This window comes from Penicillium canescens (assembly GCF_028828765.1).
Source record: "Penicillium canescens strain IBT 15451 chromosome Unknown utg000005l_segment0_segment0, whole genome shotgun sequence".
Lineage (NCBI taxonomy): Eukaryota > Fungi > Ascomycota > Eurotiomycetes > Eurotiales > Aspergillaceae > Penicillium > Penicillium canescens.
The window spans coordinates 906,050-926,901 of record NW_026703967.1 but is presented as its reverse complement, the minus strand read 5'-3'; the positions used below and the strand labels follow the sequence as shown (position 1 = coordinate 926,901).

Below are 20,852 nucleotides of genomic sequence, written 5' to 3'. Positions count from 1 at the left end.
TACCACCTGGTGTACGTGGATGAGTCAGGCTGTGATAAACGAGCGGGTTTCAGACGGACCGGGTGGTCTCCACTGGGAGTGACACCTGTCCAGATTTCTCAATTTCACCGCGGGCAGCGTTACCAGATACTTCCCGCATATGCCCAGGATGGCGTCGTTCTTGCACGAGTCTTCCAGGGATCGACCGACGCTGTTGTGTTTGAGGATTTTGTACGGCAACTTCTACATCACTGTGGGAAGTGCCCGGAGCCGAAATCCGTTCTTGTCATGGATAACGCCTCATTCCATCGTACGGAGATGGTTCGGCAAATTTGTTCCGCAGCCGGGGTCAAATTGGTGTACTTGCCACCCTACTCCCCGGATCTAAATCCGATCGAGGAGTTCTTTGCTGAGCTTAAGGCTTTTATTAAACGACATTAGCTGACGTATGAAGAGAACCCGGGCCAGGGTTTTAATACCTACCTCGAATGGTGTGTTGATGTAGTCGGAGCAAGAGAGAAAAGCGCGAAAGGCCATTTTCGACATGCAGGCTGGAATATTGAAGAACCGTGACAATCGAATATAAAACTCTTCCATTCTATAGTCTATCCTCTACGTTGCACTTACAGTGCTCGACCCAATAATTGATGTCCCCAACAAAACGACGAGCAATGCCTCTTTTGATGCCATTCTTGATGAAAAATCCCGGATCTTGATCCTTGTGGATCTGCACAAGATCTAGTCCATCTTCGAGGGCAGTATCGCGAGCTTTGCGAAACTCTGCCTTTAGTTTCTCATCATTCACTTGTGATTGCTGCCAGTCACTATATTCAGCAACAGCAAGGTCCCGCAGACCAGGGATCTCGAGGAAATCCGGAGGCGCTTTTCCTGGACCCGTAGTCGGCATCGGAGTCGGTGTAGTTGGCATCGAAAGAGAGGAAGCCTGTGCAGGAAGGACGTTGGTGATGTTTATAGGGGGATACCCATTGGTGGACTGAGTTCCTCCCTTTTGCCTCTCAAGTCGCTGCTGCTCCTGTATATATAGCTTTTCATGGATTGATTCAGGGACGTCGTCGTGGGTTTTCAACACACCACCTTCCTCCGCGTAGTTCACAAGGGCCCTCAGATTCTGTACTGTCAGCTTAATATGCTTCTTGCTTATAGGGTCACGCCAGCAATGCGGTCCTAGCTCACATGCTCCACTATAGCACCGCATCAGACTGTAAACATGGTCCCAAGTGGGAGGTTGCCCAGTGGCTTGTTCTTGTGCATTGATGTCTGCTTGCCGCTGAAGCAACATAAGCTGGGTAGCAGATGAAGTCCCTCTTTTATCTGTCCCTCTTGGGCTGGGGCTTGGGACGTGACTGCCCTCGGTGTAGTTGAATGACATACAGACGCGAGCAAAACCAGCTTCACCGCCGCACTCTCATTAATTGTTTCTGAACCCCACTGCCAAGCCACAAACGACACAAGATGGGTGTACAATAATGAGCAATGTAAGTATTGTCCGTTAATAAAGAATAGTATTATGCGTAATTTTACAGCACTTGTTATAGCAGTTATGCAGCTAAATAGAATCAGTGCAAATCCGAGGCTGTTGGTGCCAAAAGTTCCTGAAGCCTAGTTATGGCTTAAGTTACTCAGCGAACGTGAAACGTGGCGGCACGACTGATCAAGCCGGTGGCAAATGGCAATTGATTAGCTACCGTATTAGATATAGAATCCGGTGGAAATCTCCCACAGATTCTACTGGCAGGATAGAGCAATATAAATTGCTCAATAGAGTTGGAGGGGCGCGTCATCAGCCATTTGTCGGTTTTTAAGAACAAAGCGCTTTGCATCATGCAGGAACGCAGATATTTCATTATCTTTGTCGCCCTATATTAGTTAGCGCGAATAGTCACATAGGACTATCCAAGGAACTTACAGGTACAACCGTCTGCAGGAGATTAATAATCCCCACAACTTCAGATACAAGACCCAGTATGCTCATTGCTTCCACCCAGTGCAGGAAATGTTTCTGGAGAAATAAGGAGGCATTATCCATTTCAGTGACAGGATCTTTGCTTTGTGCCAGATGATTTGCCCAATAACGACAAGAGTATTGCAATTCTGGAGAAAGACGGTCATTGATAGTCTGGCGATCAATCTCCGCACATTGTGTTCCGTCGCTTGGTAGTCCGCAGATATTTCTTCTCAAGCTCTGGCACACAAAAAGGCACCGAGTAGCCAATCTTTCATGTATCTATTTCTCGTTCACCCATAATAGAGTCTTCTCACGTGTTTCCGGATCGAGGAGGAAGTTTCGAATGATAAATGGAAAGGCCGCACCGGCATTGTCTTATCTTTGGGTATACGAATCACCGAGTGTAAGGAATCCAGTCTCGCGTTGATCAGTCTCTCAGACTCTCCAACGAGCCTTGAAAGTGAGATGATCTAGAGTGGGCTCTCAAGCATCACGATTGTACCCACCACCTCCTGAAATTCTTGAATGAGCTGCTTTTTCCGTTTCCCATTCTGGTTGTTGATAAGTCGGTTCAGCACGGGAAGATACGTTCCGTTCAGCTGAGATCCGTCACTTCGATGGGTGAGGATCTCGGTGAGACTATCCACGGGGTCCCACTGGGGATCCTCAAAAACGCGGCACACGGTCGCAGCGAAGATGAATAGCGGAACAGATAATGTTACTACAAGAGTTTGGGTATCCGTATTTCTAGGCCAGTCGACGGGTGGCGATCGTTCTTTTCTGATTTTTGAAAGCCGCCAGTTCAGGAACAAAGATATATCGTGTGCTGTAACTGCCTCAGGGATGTCATGGAGAACCAGATCCTGATAGTCCTGATTCTTGATCTCCGAAAATCCTAGCCGGATTGGCAAATCAGGTCGGCTTGTCAAGAAAATGCGGAGATGCACGGCGCTTAGCTCCCGTAGCCGGGGTAGTAGTTGGAGTATGGCCCGTATGTTATAATCATGGAGTTTTGTTATAGCCAGCGACCGTCTTGGGCTTGCGGCGGAGCATGTTGGGTGGCAGGCATCTGTTGTAATTGGTGACCATCGGCGCCATTAGCTCCAGGTCGGCGGCACTGCAAAATCTGACTACGTTAGTGTTGGAGCTAATAGGATTTTTGTCCGGTGTGAGAGTAACGTACCGTGCTGTCCAATATGCTTCCTAAAGTTTTAAAGCATGGACATTGTCGAAAAAGGGCTCGTACGAGAACCCAGGCTCCGATGATGAATGGGATAAGCTGCCCGACAGTGCTCAGAGTATTGATTTCTGAAACGTTGTTCCATATTAAGGTCAATTCAATGGCGAAAACGTTTACGATAAAAGTGAAAATGGAAACAACAAGGAATGTTTTGTCTCCTAGCATCGCGGTGTCTTCATCACGGGGAAGTATTACCCCCCCAACGATGGTGCAGTAAAGTGATCCTATAATTGACAATGCCTGGTAGAAATGAACTGCCCTGTGAAGGTTATTTCCGGACACTTTAGCAAAGAGAAACAGGACAGTTCCGCAAGGGGTAGGCTTAACCACATTCTTCTGGCTGCTGAACCAGAACCAGCTGTTCCAGAATGTCATACCCATATATAGATAGACCAGAATAAGGAGGCGTAGTTTCCAATGAGATACAGAGGTTCGAGGCGTCACGAAAACAACGAACATGCCTCCGAAGAACATACAGATCACCACGAACACTTCAATAAAATAGAAACAGGAGAACCCGGATGTCATAATAATCGCTGCAATTGCTAGTGCAAAGGAGAACGGCAAGTATGCATCCTTAATCTCCTCTTGACCGTCAGGATCCCAGGTGTTGGCAATAATCGCAGAGAGCCATTGCATATATATTGCTAGTCGAATGCCAATGCCATAAAGGTCTGCGCTTCCAACAAAGCTGCACCCTCCACCAGGGGTTTGTCGTCCATCACACTGCTGGTTTGGTTCAGAGGCTCTAATACATTTGGCTGGGTAAGACTGAAATGGCAAAGCGTCCGCAGTACAATCATAACCCAAACAAAGTAAGAGAACTGCTAAGTGCGGTTGGCACATTGACTTAATGATTTTCAGGATCAAGGGGTACATTTTGACGAGGAAATTGTCGCGGCAATGTGTGACTTTGCCAATCTCCTTGGCAAATTCCTTAAACAAATGTGGGCACTGTTCCGAATAACTCGGAGGGTTGAACTGATATTTCAACCATAGGCAAACTGTTAGAGAAAATTATTTCGGGTAACCTATAAAGTCAAAAGTCCGTGGTTCACGTAGTTGACATAACTCTAATTAACGTTAAGAAAGATGGGTTTGTCGATCTCTGGCCAGAAAACACGTACGGACCGCCTACCTAATTTGAATGACATCGTCATCATTTTTACAGCTTAAGACTAAAAGTCTAGATCGAAACACGTCACTTTTCTGTCATTCGTAGCCTTTTTCATCCTCTAAGATACGAATCTTCGACAAGTCTGTTGTGTCCACTTTCAGCATCATAGATCTCGAAAGTTAGTAGGTCAGTTTACATGGATGCCATTGCATCCTGAATTCGATATGTTGCAGTTGATTCCATGGTGCCCCAAAGAAGCTGTGATCATCCGAAAGACTTGGATTTATGTTGCACCGCTATTGGCTCATTTACTTAGTTTATAAATTCATAAAGCTCGAGCTCCCCAAGCTGGATTACTTGATTGCGAGGGAAAATTCGACAATTCAATCACATGTCATCATCTTGCCAAGTGTGGCAAAGGAGAGAATATTGGCTCGCCGATCCCAAGGTGTTGGATTCGCCGCGTCGTGCCATTTGTATTCTATTAGAGTTTTGTAAGGTCATCTGACTCTAGTTTTACGGTTGCTGGGCCAATTATAGAACAGCGTAATTGGTTTTGTGTGACCTATAAAGTCAATTCTGGTATTGCTGGAGGACCGCATCCGTCTGCGGGAGGTTACGAATGAGGGGGACTATGCTTTCGTATTTGTAGGCCGTCACGCATTCGTCGGTGCTCTTGGACTTGACAACGGGCGTCTCGAGCGATTTGTCCGACAGGATCCATGGGATCAGTACACTCATCGTAAGGAATACGCTCAAGTTAAGGAGCGCAAAGATTCCAAACCATGGCGATGGAATGGGGGGTCTGAAGGGTCCAGCACCCAGGGCTTCCACGATCGCTTTTCCCTGCGAAAGGTGCTGGCGATAGTCGACGCCGAGCATCGGGGACTTCGTTCGCTGGTAGATAACGTAGCGCACGAGGACCCAAGCCCTGTTCGGGTTTATTGCGGCGTAACACAAGTTGAACAAAGATCACAATCGAAGTAGTACATACTTCTTACAAGCTGACAGACCAGTAACCTGGCATGATACTGGGAGCAGAATTTCCTAGATAGACAGTCAAACATTTTACGGAGAAGTTGATGCAGAATCCTTTTTGGAGTCGGCTTTTAAAATGATTTCTACGCCTTTCCATGCACGGCCCTGATCGTAACTGATGGCGCGATGTCTAGTCACGTGAAGAGTACAACAGTCGTAAGATATACAGGTACATACTATGGTCCATTTACAACCAACAGCTTCTCACCCAGGAAGGCCATATTCTATTGAATCCTCAGACCCGGCTCTCAATCCAGGCGCCCTGCCTAGGATAAGGGATAGCTTCCCCTCCGTTCGTTGCCTGACTCCCGCCCGGCAACCATCACGCGTCTCCACGCGTCATCACGCGTCAACAACATGGCACGGCGTGATAACCAACCTGTTGGCCCTCTACAGGCTGCACTACAGGAGACAACCACTACAGCCACTGCTAGAGCTCTTGAGGGCCAGAAAATATTTAGCCCTATAGCAGCCTTCCTTGACAATCACCGACGCCAGAACACCGGCCTCACGCCCCGCCAGCTAGGAGCTCTCGCGGCCCTCAGCAATGATCTGGCTAACATAGCCCAACAACACTTCAATGCCTACATCAGCGGCCTGCCCTTGACCAATGCCCCCCTCACCCCTGCCCCTGCCCCTGCCCCTACTTCCCTCCCCCCTCACCTCCCCCTTCTCGCCCCCCTTCGGTCTTGCCCAGTCCACATACGCGACTGTCACCCGAAGCCCTCCGGCTAAGAACAATGCTGCCATAAAGCAAACCAACAGTAATACGAAGACTGACAGGCTTGCTACGAAGCTGCCACCTTCCGACCACCGACTCTTTGTACGCCTCCCGGAGAACCATCTTGCGAAGAGCATGGATGCATTTGCTATATATACTAGCCTGCGATCATATCTAGACACTAATGGAAAGCTTCTCAAAGGCGGCCAATCTATCAAAACTGGATTCGCTCTTCTGCCTGTCTCTACAGATGCCCTCCCAGTCCTAGAGGCCCAAAAGGAAGCTATAGCCGCCTTCTTCAAAGAATGCCAGATCGAACGGAGTTCCCGCTGGATCTCCTATCGAGTAACCAACGTACCTAGGAAGGTTGGCCGACTTACTGGTAGCCAATACTCTATGATGCCGGTCAACCCCGAAATTTTGTCTGCAGAGATCACTGAAACCACAGGCCTTAACCCAGTCTCCATTATCGAGACTGCTACGAGTGCCGCTAACCCCAACACTATCGCATCTAGCTGGTTTATCAACTTCCCGGAGGGCAGCAAGGCCAACCTCCTGTACGACTCCCCTTGTTTGGTATGATCACCAACGCTCAGCGGCTAGTAAGAAAGACAAAAATTGTACAGTGCAACCGCTGCTGGAAGTGGCATAACGTAAGATCCTGCGCTCGCTAACCCCGATGTCGACTTTGCGGGTCTACCTAGCATACTGAGGAGGGCCATAGCAACAGATGCAGTACCTAGTCTCCCCACACCTGCCCTCCAAGTTGCCTACACTGCCATGGCCCCCACCCGGCTGACTATGGGTAATGCCTCCTCCGGCCTAGCAAGATAGGCTCTCGATACACAAAGGCCCAGCAAGCTGAGATCCGTAAGACTAGCTCCCTAGAGCTTGCTAAGGCACGCCTAGAGCGATAGTGTTGTATGTAAGTCCCCGAGCCTCCCCAGGACCAAGATATAGCTACGAATAGCAGCCCTTCACCCTTCCCCTTCCGCACGGCCACTCCCCCGCCCTAGGAGCCTCTAGACTCTGCCCCAGTGACGGCCAGAGCAGTCCGCTTCGTATCTCCTAAGCTATAAAACAGCTTTGACGTTCTGATGAACGAACAAATATGAAATACCGTAATTATCTAAGGAAGGAGTCTATCTCTGTACTCTAGCTGAATGTTGGCCGTATACCAGAAGCCCACGAAATTGCCCTCTCCTAGGCACACTCTAATCAAATCGATATTATCCTTATACAGGAGCCCTATATTTACAAAGATCTGTCTCGAAAGATCACGAAAAGACATCCGTCTTATGAATGCTTCTCCCCTACCGATTCTTGGGAGACGAGTGGTATCCCTCGAGTCCTTACCTATATTTACCGGAAAAGCAGCATCCGAGCCTCCCAACTCCGCCCTGACTCAATAAGCCAAGAGATCCTCTCAGACCTTCTTCTGCACCAGATATCCTTATGCTTAGGGCAGTCTGCCTTAATATTCAACATATATAATGCCCCAGTTGGCGCAATCCGGGCAGGCAAAGCAGCAAGAGCGCTTACTTGCTTGCCTGAATCCTACTTCCTACTGCCTACCCTACTTGCTGGTGACTTTAACCTACTATATAGCAGGTGGTAGCCCTCACTCCAGCGTTCTCCTACTTCCTTCGCAGATACATTTACTGAATGGCTCGACGGGCATGGATTACTGCTTACTTCTGAGATCGATACCCCTACGCACGATAAAGGCAATGTCCTGGACCTAGCCTTTGCCTCGAGCTCCCTGAACCTCTTAGGAACCAGTACTAGGGTTGCATATTATCTAGACGCCACCTCTGATCACCGCCCACTTCTCACGAACCTGCCTTGGGAATAGGGACCTGTGGAGTCCCCGGAAAGACTAAGGTTTGACACACTTGACCACACCCGCTTCCTCACACTTCTCGCCTCTAACCTAGCGAACGTCAGGAGCTCGGCAGGAAATAAAGAGGAACTAGACTGTCTTGCATATGAAATCACCACAGCTATCCATAGCTTATACACAGCCTCTGCAAATAAGTCTATACCCCAGGGAGGAGGCCAACGATGGTGGAACAGCACGTGCAAGCAGGCTTTACAAGTCTACCGGGCAGGGCTCTGCACACAGAAGGACTTCCGACGGGTAACTCGACGAGCCTAAGTATAGTACTGGCGAGACAAGATCAGCGCAGTAACTGAGAGCAAGGAAATGTTTCAGATGGCTAAATGGCATAAGTCAACAGGCTCCTACCGCAGCCCCCCACTAAAGGACCCCTTAAGGCCAGGTAGCCCCCTAGCGGTAGCATTGCAAGAGAAGCGAGATATCCTATCCCGGAATCTACTTCAAAACACGGCTGAAGCAGGAGATAACCCACTGGATACACTAGCAGTCCTATCCTGCTCACTACCATTCCCGGACAACCATAGCCCAAGTTGAGAAATTAATCCTGTAAGCAGGAAACACGACCCCTGGGGCAGATGAGCTACCCACTTGCATAATCAAGGTGGTATGGCCCCTGATCAAAGACAGAGTCCTTGCGCTCTATCAGGGTTGCCTTCGAACTGGCTATCACCCGAAGTGCTTTCGACACGCAGTGCTGGCAATAATCCAAAAACCAAATAAGTCTGACTGGTCTAGTCCCAGGTCGTATAGGCCAATTGCCCTCCTGTCAGTGCTAGGCAAAGGCCTCGAGAGACTAATCGCCCGGAATATGGCATGGGTTGCGATCCACTACAAAGTCCTGGCTAGTCAACAGTTTGGGGCCTTGCCCCTCCGCTCAGCCATTGATCTGACTACATGCTGGCTCCACGATGCTGAACAAGCCCTTAATCAAAGGCAAACAGCCTCACTCCTCACCTTCGATGTAAAAGGAGCCTTCGATGGAGTCTTCCCTGGGAGACTTGTCCACAGACTTCGCTCACAGGGCTGGCCTGATAATCTAGCTCGCTGGGTAGCCTCCTTTGTTACAGGGCGTCTGGTATAGATCCGGATTGACGGCGATATTGGACCAATAACATAGATACTCTGCGGCCTACCACAAGGCTCGCCAGTGTCCCCTATACTGTTCATGCTCTATCTAGCCCCTTTGTTCCGGCTAGGACGTCCAAAGACTAGGTTTGGATACGCAGATGATGCAGCTATCCCAGCAATTTCGCTGTCCCTTGAGGCTAACTGCCAAAGCCTGTCAACCTCCCTGCAAGAAGCCCTCGACTGGGGTACTACGGAGGGAATCACCTTGGCGCCTGACAAATATGAACTGATCCATTTCTCGCGCCGTAAGGATGACCAGGATCCCAGCCGCATACCTAGCGTTGTGGCAGGCTCGGTCACAGTCTCTGAGAACACAAATCGCCCTTACCTGCGTTGGCTTGGGGTCCTTTTTGACAAGAAGCTTAGCTTCAAGTACCATGTCGGCGAGACAACCTCGAAGGCCCTGATAGTTGCAAACGCCCTCCGCGGCCTCGGAAACACTGTCTGGGGAATCAAGCCCTATCTCATGCGGCAGGCTGTGACAGCCTGCGTGCTCCGGAAAGCCTACTTTGGTGCAGAAATTTGGTGGCCAGGCCGCTCACGCCCCCGGCCCCGAACAGGCTCCATCTCAAATCAGGTCCAGGGTCAACTGGATAAGATAGCCAAGGTCATACAGACTGGTGCTAGGGCAATCCTTCCTGTCTTTCGCACAACTCCTTTGCCTGCTTTATATCGGGAATCAGGGCTTCTACCAGCTGAAGTGGAGCTAGACTACATAGCCACATCGGCTACCATCCGTGTTCGTCGCCTAGACCCCCACCACCCCCTGCGCAAGAGGGTAGCAAATATAGCACAGACTAGCTAGGCAACTAGCCGGTTTACATGCCGTGTCCTCGCCCTGCCAGAATCGGAGCAGTTAAATCCGCTGCAACATGCCCCGTGGCTCCCAAGGGAGTCACGGGCGGACGCTCTATACCAGATAGGAAGACTTTGTCTCCAATCATCCTTCTCTCTCGGACCAAACAAAGAAGTTTTCGACGCCGAGCAGAAGCAGCCCTTGCTGGTATTAAGGCAGCTATGCAGTCTGTTACTACACGCTTTGCCACTAACCTCTGGGTCTGCCTAGATAACTTAGAAGTGGCCACTCGCCTGCTCTCGCCCTTCGAAGGCTCTTCCCAAGGAGTTTTTGAGACCTTCCGAACCCTAGCTTCAACCTGGCCTGAGCGGGAGAGGTTCTCCTACACCAATGGGGGCTCCGTACACATTTGCTGGGTCCCAGGACATGCAAAGGTCCCTGGAAATGAAGCAGCCGACCAAGCCGCAAAGAAGGGAGCTACCTCAGATCCCCCGGTCTCCTACAAGTATTCTTTTGCCTCGCTCAAGCGCCAAACAAAAGCTGCTATGATCTCTAGCCTACAAAAGCACTGGCAAGCCATGGCTCCGCAGTCGTATCAAGATCTCTGGATCACCTCCTCACCCCGGTGCCCTAATGAGTTACACCTCCCACGCCACCTTCTCGCACAGATCCTAGCAGCTCGTATAGGACATGGCGATTTTGCAGACTATCATGAGCGGTTTAATCATGAAGGCGCACACCTACAATGCCGGTGTGGAGCCAGGAAGTCTCCAGTTTACCTCTTCTTCTGCCGAATAGCTAAGAGACGCCTACCCCGACCCTCAGGGCCCCCCTCAGAGACGAATCCCTTCCTTCTAGGAACTGAAAAAGGTGCAGCAAAGCTGGCTGCCTGGCTCTCAGAGACTCGGTTCTTTGACGATATCTGTACAAGACGACGCCTGACTGAGCATACACTCGTATATATATATATATATAAAAAAAGAGGTTCTAAAATAAAAGAAAGAAAGGAAGCAGAGAGGCGGAGGAGTGGCGGATCATGGTGCGGAGGCGGATCCATGCAGCTGGCATTACCATTTAACCTGCTACAGCAGATATTTCTTGTGACTGAGGTAGCTATGTGAACGCACCAAAGTCTCTTATTTGTACATAGAACTAGCAATAGTCAGAGACACCCAGGGCTCACCCCCTGGCGGCCTTTGCCCCGATCGGGGACAGTGGATGACGTGCAAGTCACGAGCCACGGCTGTAAAATACACACACACACACACACTATGGTCCATTTAAATGCACTCATTTTTTTTCAGCTAGCGCCTTGGCAGTGGGGCTCAGAATTAATTCGTGAGTGTTTGATGGTGAAGCTGGTTTTGCACTTGCCTGTATTCAGTGGATATGTCCGAATGCGGAAGCCGTCGAACCCGCACATTTTTATCCAGATTCGGGACTTCGTGGTTGATATCACTTTCAATATAAAACTGTTGTGGTTGTGTACCGAGCGGGAACTAACCTTGGACCGATGGCGGACCCACCCGCGGGAGGGCCCGAGTCCCCTCCCACAAACACCCAAGAGACCCACGCCAGCTTTTCAGTTGAGGACTTCCAGCCTCGAGTATCGATCGACGCAGGCCAAATCATAGGGAAAAGAACGAGAAATGGCGAAGCTTATACACCCACCGAGGGCACAGGCCGGATCACCACCAGAGAGGTGTGGAAGCTCATCGACAACCTCAAGGACATCATCCATCGCCAAACCACGCTCATCGAATCCACCAAAGCCGACCTAGAGGAGGTCAAACACGACCAGAACGTCCTCCGAGATCAGAATGACAGGCTTCATGAAGAAGTTAGGGCCCTAAGAGCACAAATCGAAGCCAGCCCACAGCCAAACCCGCCTAGAACATGGGCAGCGATAGCAGCCAGCGGTACCAGTAATCCGCAACCATACTGAATGGTTGAATGAGCTAGGAAACAATACAAAGCTGGTTAAGCCGCGGTTCGGCATCGTCGTGCACCGCACCCCGACAGAGAACTTCGACCTAGAGAATGCGAACCCTCAAGCCATTCAAAAAATTATGGAAGAAAACGACCTAGCCGAACAAGGCTTCCAAATCGAAGAGTTAGCATGGCTTAAGCGGAAAGATAAAGTTCTGGGGAAGTTTGCGTCGCTAGGTATCTGGTTTGACTCTGCAGAAGGAGCCGAATACATCCTTAACAATGGTCTCCTTGTTGGACAAAGATATATTGGTAGCGTGGAGCGCCGCGAGATCAAGAAAAAGAGGTGTTTCCGATGCCAACGTTTCGGACACTTAGCGTGGTCGTGCAAGGAAACACCACGCTGTGGACATTGTGCGGGTCAACACGAGCGGCAACGATGCCCTACAGGAATCAGGGCCAGATGCCTGGATTGTAGCGGCGAACACCCAACTGGTGACCGACAGTGTGCTTCACCCGCAACTTCCAACCCCCATCAATGTTAGAAACGAACCTACGCATACTACAGTTGAACATCATGAAGTCGGGACCCAGGATGGAAGCACTCATCAACGACCACCAAACCCAAAACTTGGATATACTTCTGATCCAAGAACCCTCGATCACCACCTACCAAACACATGTCAACCACAGCGCCTGGCGGCTATACCGGCCAACCCTCGAGACCGGAGCAGATCGATTCCGAAGTCTAATCTACGTCAACCAGCGAATCTCAACGTCTTCACACCGGCAGATTCCTTGCGATCACCCAGATATTGCCGCCGTCAAGATCTGGACAGCCGAAACTCAACTCCTCCTCTTTTCTGTTTATATCCCATCTGTCCCGCTGCGTACGCCGGATGAGGCGTCGCCAGAACCAGCATTCACCGCCATCCAAAATACGATCACAGCTGCTCTACGCGACAGTCGACGATCCACAAGTGTCGTTCTCGCAGGAGACTTTAACCGCCACCACCCAGCCTGGGGTGGTAACCACATCCAACCACGACTTATCGAAGAAGCAAGCGACCTTATCACCTTCTTCCAAGCCAATGGGTTATACAGCTGCCTCCCCCGGGGGACAGCGACATACTGGGCTCTGAATGACCCCGGGAGGAACTCCACTATTGACCAGACGGTGACGAACCGACCAGACCTACTCATCAAATGCCATCTCTACCACGACAACTACGGGTCGGACCACCGTGCCACGTACTCGGAATGGAATCTCCAAGCTCAGTATAGGCCCGCCACCAAGGCAAGGAAAGCGTTCGACCGGGCCGAATGGAACAAGATTGGCGAGGAGGTGTTGCGGCAAATCGGTCCGTGGAAAGAAATCAAAACACGACCAGCACTAGACGAGATGGTGCAGAAACTCATAGAAGCAACAAACGCAGCCGTAGATCGGCACACGCCTGATATACGCCCGACTCCATATTCCAAACGATGGTTTACTCCGGACCTCAAGGTTCAACAAATCAAGGCCAACCAGCTTCGCCGAAAATGGCAGGAATCCTGTGCCCAACTTGGACGAGAACATTCTTCATCTATAACCCTCTTCCGAGAGATGCAAGAAAAACGCCGGGCGTGGACCCGGTCCATTGAGAAAGCTAAAGCATCACACTGGAGACAATTCCTTGACGAGGCAGGAGAAGGGAAACTTTGGAAAGCGGCCACCTACATGAAACCCCGAGATGCCTGGGGGTGTACCCCAGCGCTGCAGGTCGGCACGAGCGAACTTACAGGGAATGAAGAGAAAGCTCAGGCCTTCCTGGACTCCTTCTTCCCCCAAATGAATACGCCCTGCGAGAGTCTACCAACCTCAACACCGCTGGAGCTTCCCTGGCAACCCATCACTGAGCTAGAGATCCAACGATCTCTCAAAGCCGCTAAAGGAACCACCGCACCGGGAGATGATAATCTGCCGATGCTCGTGTGGAAACGACTATGGGTATACCTAAAGGGCATTATCACCAACATTTTCAACACATCTATGACTCTAGGCTACCATCCCAAGCAATGGCGGAACGCGAAGATCGTGGTGCTGAGGAAGCCCGGAAAGCTAGATTATTCAATCCCCGGGGCGTACCGCCCGATCTCACTCCTCAACACGCTAGGCAAGCTTCTCGAGGCAGTAGTAGCCCGTCGACTTTCATATCTCACAGAAAAGCATGGCCTGCTACCGGACACCCAATTCGGTGGGCGCCCGGGAAGAACCACTGAGCAAGCTTTGCTGGTACTCTTGAACGCGATTGACCGGGCGTGGTACAAAAACAAAGTGGTTACTCTCGTTTCATTCGACCTAAAAGGAGCTTTTAACGGGGTCAACCAAACGAGTTTAGATGCTTGCCTGCGAGCTAGGAGGATCCCCGCAGTCGCAAGAAAATGGATCGCAAGTTTTATGAGCGACCGCTATGCTAGCATAGGATTCGACGACTTCCGCACAGAGTTAGCACCACTAGCGAACGCTGGACTCGCACAAGGATCACCTCTCTCCCCTATTCTGTTTACATTCTTCAACTCCGATCTAGTCGACCAACCTGTCACATTCCATGGTGGCGCATCAGCCTTTATCGACGACTACTTCCGCTGGCGAGTAGGACGCTCGGCAGAGGAGAACCTAGCCAAGATACAGTCCGAAGATATCCCCCGCATCGAAACGTGGGCGTGGCGAACTGGGTCCTGCTTCGCAGCCGAAAAGACGGAACTCATTCACCTGACCCGAAAAAGAGGAGAACACTTGCAGGGCCATGTTATCGTGAATGGCACGACCGTCAAGTCATCGCCCGTGGCTAAGCTGCTAGGCGTGATCTTCGACCAAGAGCTGAGATGGAAGGAGCATGTGCAACAAGCTATCAAACGCGCAACCAAAGTCACTATTGCCTTGAGCGGACTGCGACACCTTCGCCCAGAGCAGATGCGACAACTCTACCAGGCATGTGTAACACCAGTAGTAGACTATGCGTCAACGGTCTGGCACGACCCACTGCGAGACAAGACACACCTCCGACAGCTGAACACGATACAAAGGACCTCGCTGATCCGGATCCTGTCAGCATTCAGAACAGTAGCCACCACGACCTTGGAAGTGGAAGCACACGTTCTCCCCACCCACCTGCGTCTCCGCCACCGAGCCCAGAGAACCATCGCTAGCCTCCACACGTTACCACGGGATCACCCCATCTGGAGTGCGCTCTCACGAGCCCAGAAACGCAGGGATAATATCGGCTCGTACGCTCGCTTCCCGCTCGCGGAAGCGATGAAGACCATGAATATCGAGAGGCTAAACGAATTGGAAACCATCGATCCTCGACCACTACCGCCGTGGCGTCTCGATCCCTTCGCTGAGATTGAGATCGGGTCGGATCGCGAGACAGCGGCACAGAAGGCCGAGGCCACTCGCTCAACATCCGACGTTGTTGTCTACTCTGACGCCTCTGGTCGACAGGACCACCTAGGCGCTGCCGCTGTAGCACTCGACAACAACCAAGAGATACTCGAGGCGCGGCAGGTCCAAATAGGACCGATGAGCCGCTGGTCTGTCCACGTAGCGGAGCTCATAGGCATCTTCTACGCGATCAGTGTAGTGTTCAAGATCGCCCACCAACGCTTGAGGACAGCAGACAGGCAACTGACAGCGACGATCCTCTGCGACAGCCGGTCTGCCCTGCAGGCGGTTCAAAGCGCAAGAAACAGATCAGGACAACGCATCGTTCACGCAATCCTCCAGGCTGGCGCCGAGGTTCTAGCGGCGGGAATCGCTCTCCGCCTTCAATGGATGCCAGGGCATTGTGACAATCCTGGAAACGACGCTGCAGATCGATTAGCAAAGTACGCCGCCAGCTCAGGCAAAACCCATCCTTTCCGCCCGCTCCTCACCAGAGAGAGGGCGTTCATCCGTCGGAACATCTACTCTCAGTGGGGACAAGAATGGAAATCATCCACCAAGGGTGGTCACTTACGAAAGATCGATAACACTCTGCCAGCAAGCTACACTAGAAGGCTATATGGGAACCTGCCAAGAAACCGCGCGTACCTCTTGACGCAGCTGCGCACGGGCCACAACTGGTTATCCAGCTACCGCAAGAAGGTTGGTTATAGTGACGACGACCAGTGCGCATGCAGCGCACAAGAAACAGTCACCCATGTGCTGGTGGATTGCCCGAACTTGAGGGAACCTCGGAGAGAGCTAAGGAGAGAAGTTGGAGACGCGTTTAATAGCGTATCGAGCCTGCTGGGAGGCTCAAAACAAGGTGAGAAAGGTAAACCAGACACCGTCTCGCGAGCCAGGACGGTCAATGCCGTGCTGGACTTCGCCGAGGCGTCACAACGGTTTCGGAGTCGCGCGCCACCGGGGCAGCCTAATAATGGGAACGGCAGTTAGGCCACGACAGGCCTTGACGAGGCTCTAAGTTCGTTTTCAGGAAGTGGAACACTCTACATGTACGTACACGGATATATATAGTAGTCGTATCCTGCATATCGTTCGCGAAGTTGAACCATGGATTGAGGTACAAGTGTGATATTGATCTATATTGAGAGATCCAGCTATTTGTAGTTGCAGCAGCTCATCTCCCTGCTGCCTAGCGGAGTGTCTGCCTAACAGGCAGCCACTCCTATAGATCTATATGCATCACGTGACCTGGGATCCAACTCTCCCCCTGTGCTGAGGACCCGAAGGGGTCGAGGCACCTCAAGGATCCCAGAATATGCTCTGGCATTATCTGATCTTTCTTTAAACGAAATTGCAGACTCAACACCTCCCCCTGAATGGATATTCAGACGTTCCACAAGGTCTTCGTGTGTAGACCTCGGTAAAGCTTTGGTGAAAATATCTGCCAAGTTGTCCTTTGTATTGACACGCTGGGTATCAATAAGACCTTCCTCCACCTTTTCCCGAATGAAGTTATGCTTGACGTCAATGTGTTTGGCCCTGCTGTGGAACTCTGGATTCCTGGTGAGCTTCAAGGCTGCGTTATTGTCGATATAAAGGGGAACTTTGTCAATGTGTACTCCGGGGATGCGGAGGTCATTGATAAAGTTGCGAATCCACATAGCTTCCTTCGCAGCCTCGGCGCATGCAATGTACTCCGCGTCCATGGTTGATGTAGCCACTGTTTTTTGTCTCTGGGATGACCACGATATGGGCCCTCCAGCAAGCGTGAACACCCATCCAGTTGTCGACTTGCGCGAGTCCTCACATCCGGCAAAGTCGCTGTCGACGAAACCCCTCAGCTGAAGACCGTGTTTATCTGAATAGACAATTCCCTTCCTAGCATCGCTCTTCAGATACGCAAAAATGCGATCCACGGCATCCATGTGAGCCCGGTTTGGATTGGATGCGTATCGAGCTACATATCCGGTAGCAAAAGCAATGTCCGGTCTTGTCTGATTGCTGCTGAAATTGAGTGATCCGACCTTTGACTGATAGTCTTTGCGGAATTTGGTGTTGGCAACATAGTCGCCCTGTTTCGCTAGCTTGGTCTTCATGTCAAGAGGAGTCATGACAGGAGCTGCATCTTTGAATCCATATTTATTGACCATTTGGTCGATGTATTGTTTTTGATGGAGATGGATTTCTCCAGGCTTCTGCTCGATGTGCATTCCTAAATACCAGGAGCACTCCCCCTCGTCGGACATCGGAAATTCCTTCGAAAATTGTGCCTTGAAGTCAAGGATTGTCTGAAGGGTTTTGCCCATCACGTTTATGTCGTCCACGTGGACCTCGAGGATAAGTCCGGTTATGTCATTGATAAAGACGCACGGATCGTAAGCGGACATTCGCCAACCCCAGCGGACAAGGGTGTCCCGGAGTTTCTGATACCATGCTCGAGGTGATTGCTTTAAACCATAGAGGGCCTTCAGAAGCAGCAAACAGCATCCACGCGTTAATTGTACATCACTAGGCGGTCTCATATGGACTGGCTTGTCCAAGTTGCTGTTTAGGAAAGCCGTCTTGACATCTCCCTGGTGAATGTGCCAATGGCAAATCGCTGCCAACGCGAGCAATATGCGGGTTGAAGCGGATTTGACAACGGAGGCAAACGTCTCCTCATAATCAAGACCCTCTTCCTGCTGAAAACCCCTAGCTACTAAACGAGCCTTGTGCCTGATAACATTCCCGTCTGCTCCGTATTTGTCTGTGGTGACCCATCGTGAGGTAACCGGTTTAATTCCTTTGTCGAGTGGAACGATAGTCCACGTTCCTTTCTCTTCGTGGGACTTTAGTTCTTCCACTTTAGCCTGATGGTATTTTGCACGATTGGTGCTACTCGGCTTCAATTGGAGGGCCGGCACAGTGTGTCCACCATACGCAGATAGCCCGAACTTGAATTCCTTGTGGCCACTCTTGTCCACGTCTTGTTCAGTATTCACCTCTTTTTTATCCCGTTCGGTGTTAACTGTTTCTCGTCCTATATATGGAATGAGTTCCACCTTCTTTTGTCCGATGTCAGATGTTTTTCCAAATTCGTGGACATCTCCTGGAATTCTAGACTTCCTTCGACCCGTGTATTTTTCGTAGTCTTCGCGGAGATTCGGCTCGCCTAGAGCTTTCAACTCAAATGGACGAATCGCCCACGATTCATATGTCCCGTCAGAGCGGCGATAGTTGCAATTAGCAACGTGGGTGTTGGGCTGTGCTTTGACGCATGGGTAACAGGGTTGTCCCCCGTCGCAGTTCAATTTACTTCTTCGGCAGCGCACGCATTCTTCATCAGACAGATCTCCTTCCTCAAGAGGGCCCACGGAGGAGAAACCAGTTGGAAGCGGAGAATCAGGGACGCGATAGATTCTGGTTAACAAACCATCCTGGGCTTTGTAGCTGCATGTTGTCTTTCCGTGGATGCATGCCTTACAAGGTCGTCCGCGGTCACACTTTTTTCCACTCCTGATTCCATTTCTGCACTGATCACAAGGAGGTAAATCATCCACGCCCTGCGGCCGACATGCTAAGCGTTGAAGAAGGGTGTTGCACTTGTTGCACGGAATCTTCCCATCGCATGCCATTATTTTTGTTGCGCACCGGTAGCATTTCTGATCACGAGGAACTGGTACAAATCCGAGCTTTTTATGCTTTTCCTCCTTTTCAGCCTGTCTTCTTTTCTGCCGTGCTGTTGACGTTTTTGCCCCGTCTAGGTTCCAATTGCAATTGATCTTGGCTTTTTGACATGCTTCGCATTTTGGGTTGCTTGGGTCAATGAGAAAACAAGTACGGTTCGTCTGGAAGCATCTTCTGCATGGCTGGTCCTGTTGTACTCTTCCAATTTCTTTACGCTTGTGACGGTTCTCAGGAAGAACTAACTTTCTCGTTTCTTTTGACTGTGGTCTGCAGCCTTGGTTCTCCTTTCTGCATATAGAACAAGGCATTCCATTTTCTGCAGAGTCGCATCTCCTTCCATTCCGGAAACAGCGATCACATTTATTGTCATCGGGAAGAAAAGTCTTCATATTGTTACCGCCATGTTTTCTCACGAATTGCCAGTAAGCCTGAGAAATCTTCCCATCGTCCGAGTAATACCAGGATTCATCGTTTGAGTCTGTCGCATTTGAGTCTGAATGCGCGAATTCAGCTTCAAATGAATCGTGTGTCGCTCTTCGGCTTTTCCTCGGAGCCACTATCGGAGCATCCGTAGCTTTCCGTTTAGCCATACCGGCGTGTTTGGAATGATTGAAATATCTGGACACAACTGGGGTTATTGATTCTTCGTCGGTTTCATATTCATCGTCGGCGCTTTCGATCTCATCTCGTGACTCGTGCCACGCTTCAGAAGGGTTTTGCTCTTGGCCGATCCCTTCTTCTTCCAAAGAGCCTGTACTCTGCCAATCGTGATTAGCGTTGTGTGGCCCAGCTTGATCACTGTCCTTCTCGCTGGAAGCTTGGCTTTCGTCTTCCGAGGGAGTATTGCTTGGAATATCAAGATCCGGGATAGGAACCCTGTCTTCAAGACATGGTGCGTCATGAGGGTCGTTCAGACCCTCACCGTCCTCGACCCTAGCAACTCCAATACGGTACACCTTATTCTTTTCCGGAGAGTAAATATGATACATTGCTTCACTTTCACACCCGACGAAGTATCCCAGCCAGCCACGGGGACTATGTAGTTTTGTCATCGAAGCCGTGCTCCTCAACTCCTGAGGATATGTGACGTATGCTCGACTACCCCAGATTCGTTCTCTTGTGAGGGTTGGCTTTACCCCTCTTAATGCCTCGTACGGGGTTTTTGCATCTTTCTTGCGTAACGCACGTGCTGGGATTCGGTTCTTCAGCCAGACAGCATGTTGAATAGCTTCGGGCCAAAGGTTTTCGGGAATCTTAGAAGTCCGTAACAACTCGGTACCCTTTTCGGAAATGATCTTGGAGACTTGTCCAGAGATGGAAGTCTCTTGAACCATAGGCGCGGCCTTTTCACGAATCGTACGGTTTGTTCTCTCTGCAACACCATTCTGGTAATGGGCGTATGGCTCGATAGGTTCTCGCGCGATGGAATGAGAGTGGCACCATTTGCCAATCGGTCCCCTTTCAAATTCGTTGTCAAAGCGACAGCACCGGATGGTAATATTGAAAACCTTCTGGATCAATTTGACCAGCGACTTGAAGACTTCGAACAGCTGATACTTTTTATCAAATCGTGCGCTCCATGTATATCGCGTACAGTCGTCGGTGATGAACAAGAAATACCTAGTTCCATCAAATCCTTCGATTGGGTATGGTCCCCACACGTCCATATGAACCATCGCTCCTGGTTGTTGAGCATGTCGCGAGGCAGGATCGCGTGGAATCTTGACCAGGGCCCGTGTCGTCGCACATACAGGGCAAACGGCCTTGAGCTTGGCTTTAATTTGCTTCTCGGTGATCTCCATCCCAGTTGAGCTACGCAGCAGATTCAGCATGTTTTGAAAGCCTAGGTGCCCCAACCTCCGATGCCATTTCCATACAGGATCATCAAAGTCCACTGTGGCTGCGATGACGCCACCCGTCATATCATCATTGGGAAGTT

At 50.5% G+C, this 20,852-nt stretch overlaps 4 protein-coding genes across 4 annotated transcripts; 1 reads left to right on the top strand and 3 right to left on the bottom strand.

Annotated features, from left to right (window-relative positions):
* Positions 1-1,755: 1,755 nt before the first annotated feature.
* Positions 1,756-2,026, bottom strand: N7446_007946 (uncharacterized protein; the record flags this gene model as incomplete). Its single annotated transcript, XM_058516691.1, has 2 exons — positions 1,756-1,857; positions 1,907-2,026. 2 exons carry the CDS (start codon positions 2,024-2,026, stop codon positions 1,756-1,758), a joined length of 222 nt encoding a protein of 73 aa, XP_058370337.1.
* Positions 2,027-2,415: 389 nt separating this feature from the next.
* On the bottom strand, positions 2,416-3,824 carry N7446_007945 (uncharacterized protein; the record flags this gene model as incomplete). The annotated part of the gene is made up of 4 exons (XM_058516690.1): positions 2,416-2,901; positions 2,975-3,071; positions 3,129-3,148; positions 3,192-3,824. 4 exons carry the CDS (start codon positions 3,822-3,824, stop codon positions 2,416-2,418), a joined length of 1,236 nt encoding a protein of 411 aa, XP_058370336.1.
* A 1,051-nt stretch (positions 3,825-4,875) lies between these two features.
* On the bottom strand, positions 4,876-5,184 carry N7446_007944 (uncharacterized protein; the record flags this gene model as incomplete). The annotated part of the gene is made up of 1 exon (XM_058516689.1): positions 4,876-5,184. One exon carries the CDS (start codon positions 5,182-5,184, stop codon positions 4,876-4,878), a length of 309 nt encoding a protein of 102 aa, XP_058370335.1.
* Positions 5,185-5,950: 766 nt separating this feature from the next.
* On the top strand, positions 5,951-6,643 carry N7446_007943 (uncharacterized protein; the record flags this gene model as incomplete). Its single annotated transcript, XM_058516688.1, has 1 exon — positions 5,951-6,643. One exon carries the CDS (start codon positions 5,951-5,953, stop codon positions 6,641-6,643), a length of 693 nt encoding a protein of 230 aa, XP_058370334.1.
* Between the last annotated feature and the right edge of the window lie 14,209 nt (positions 6,644-20,852).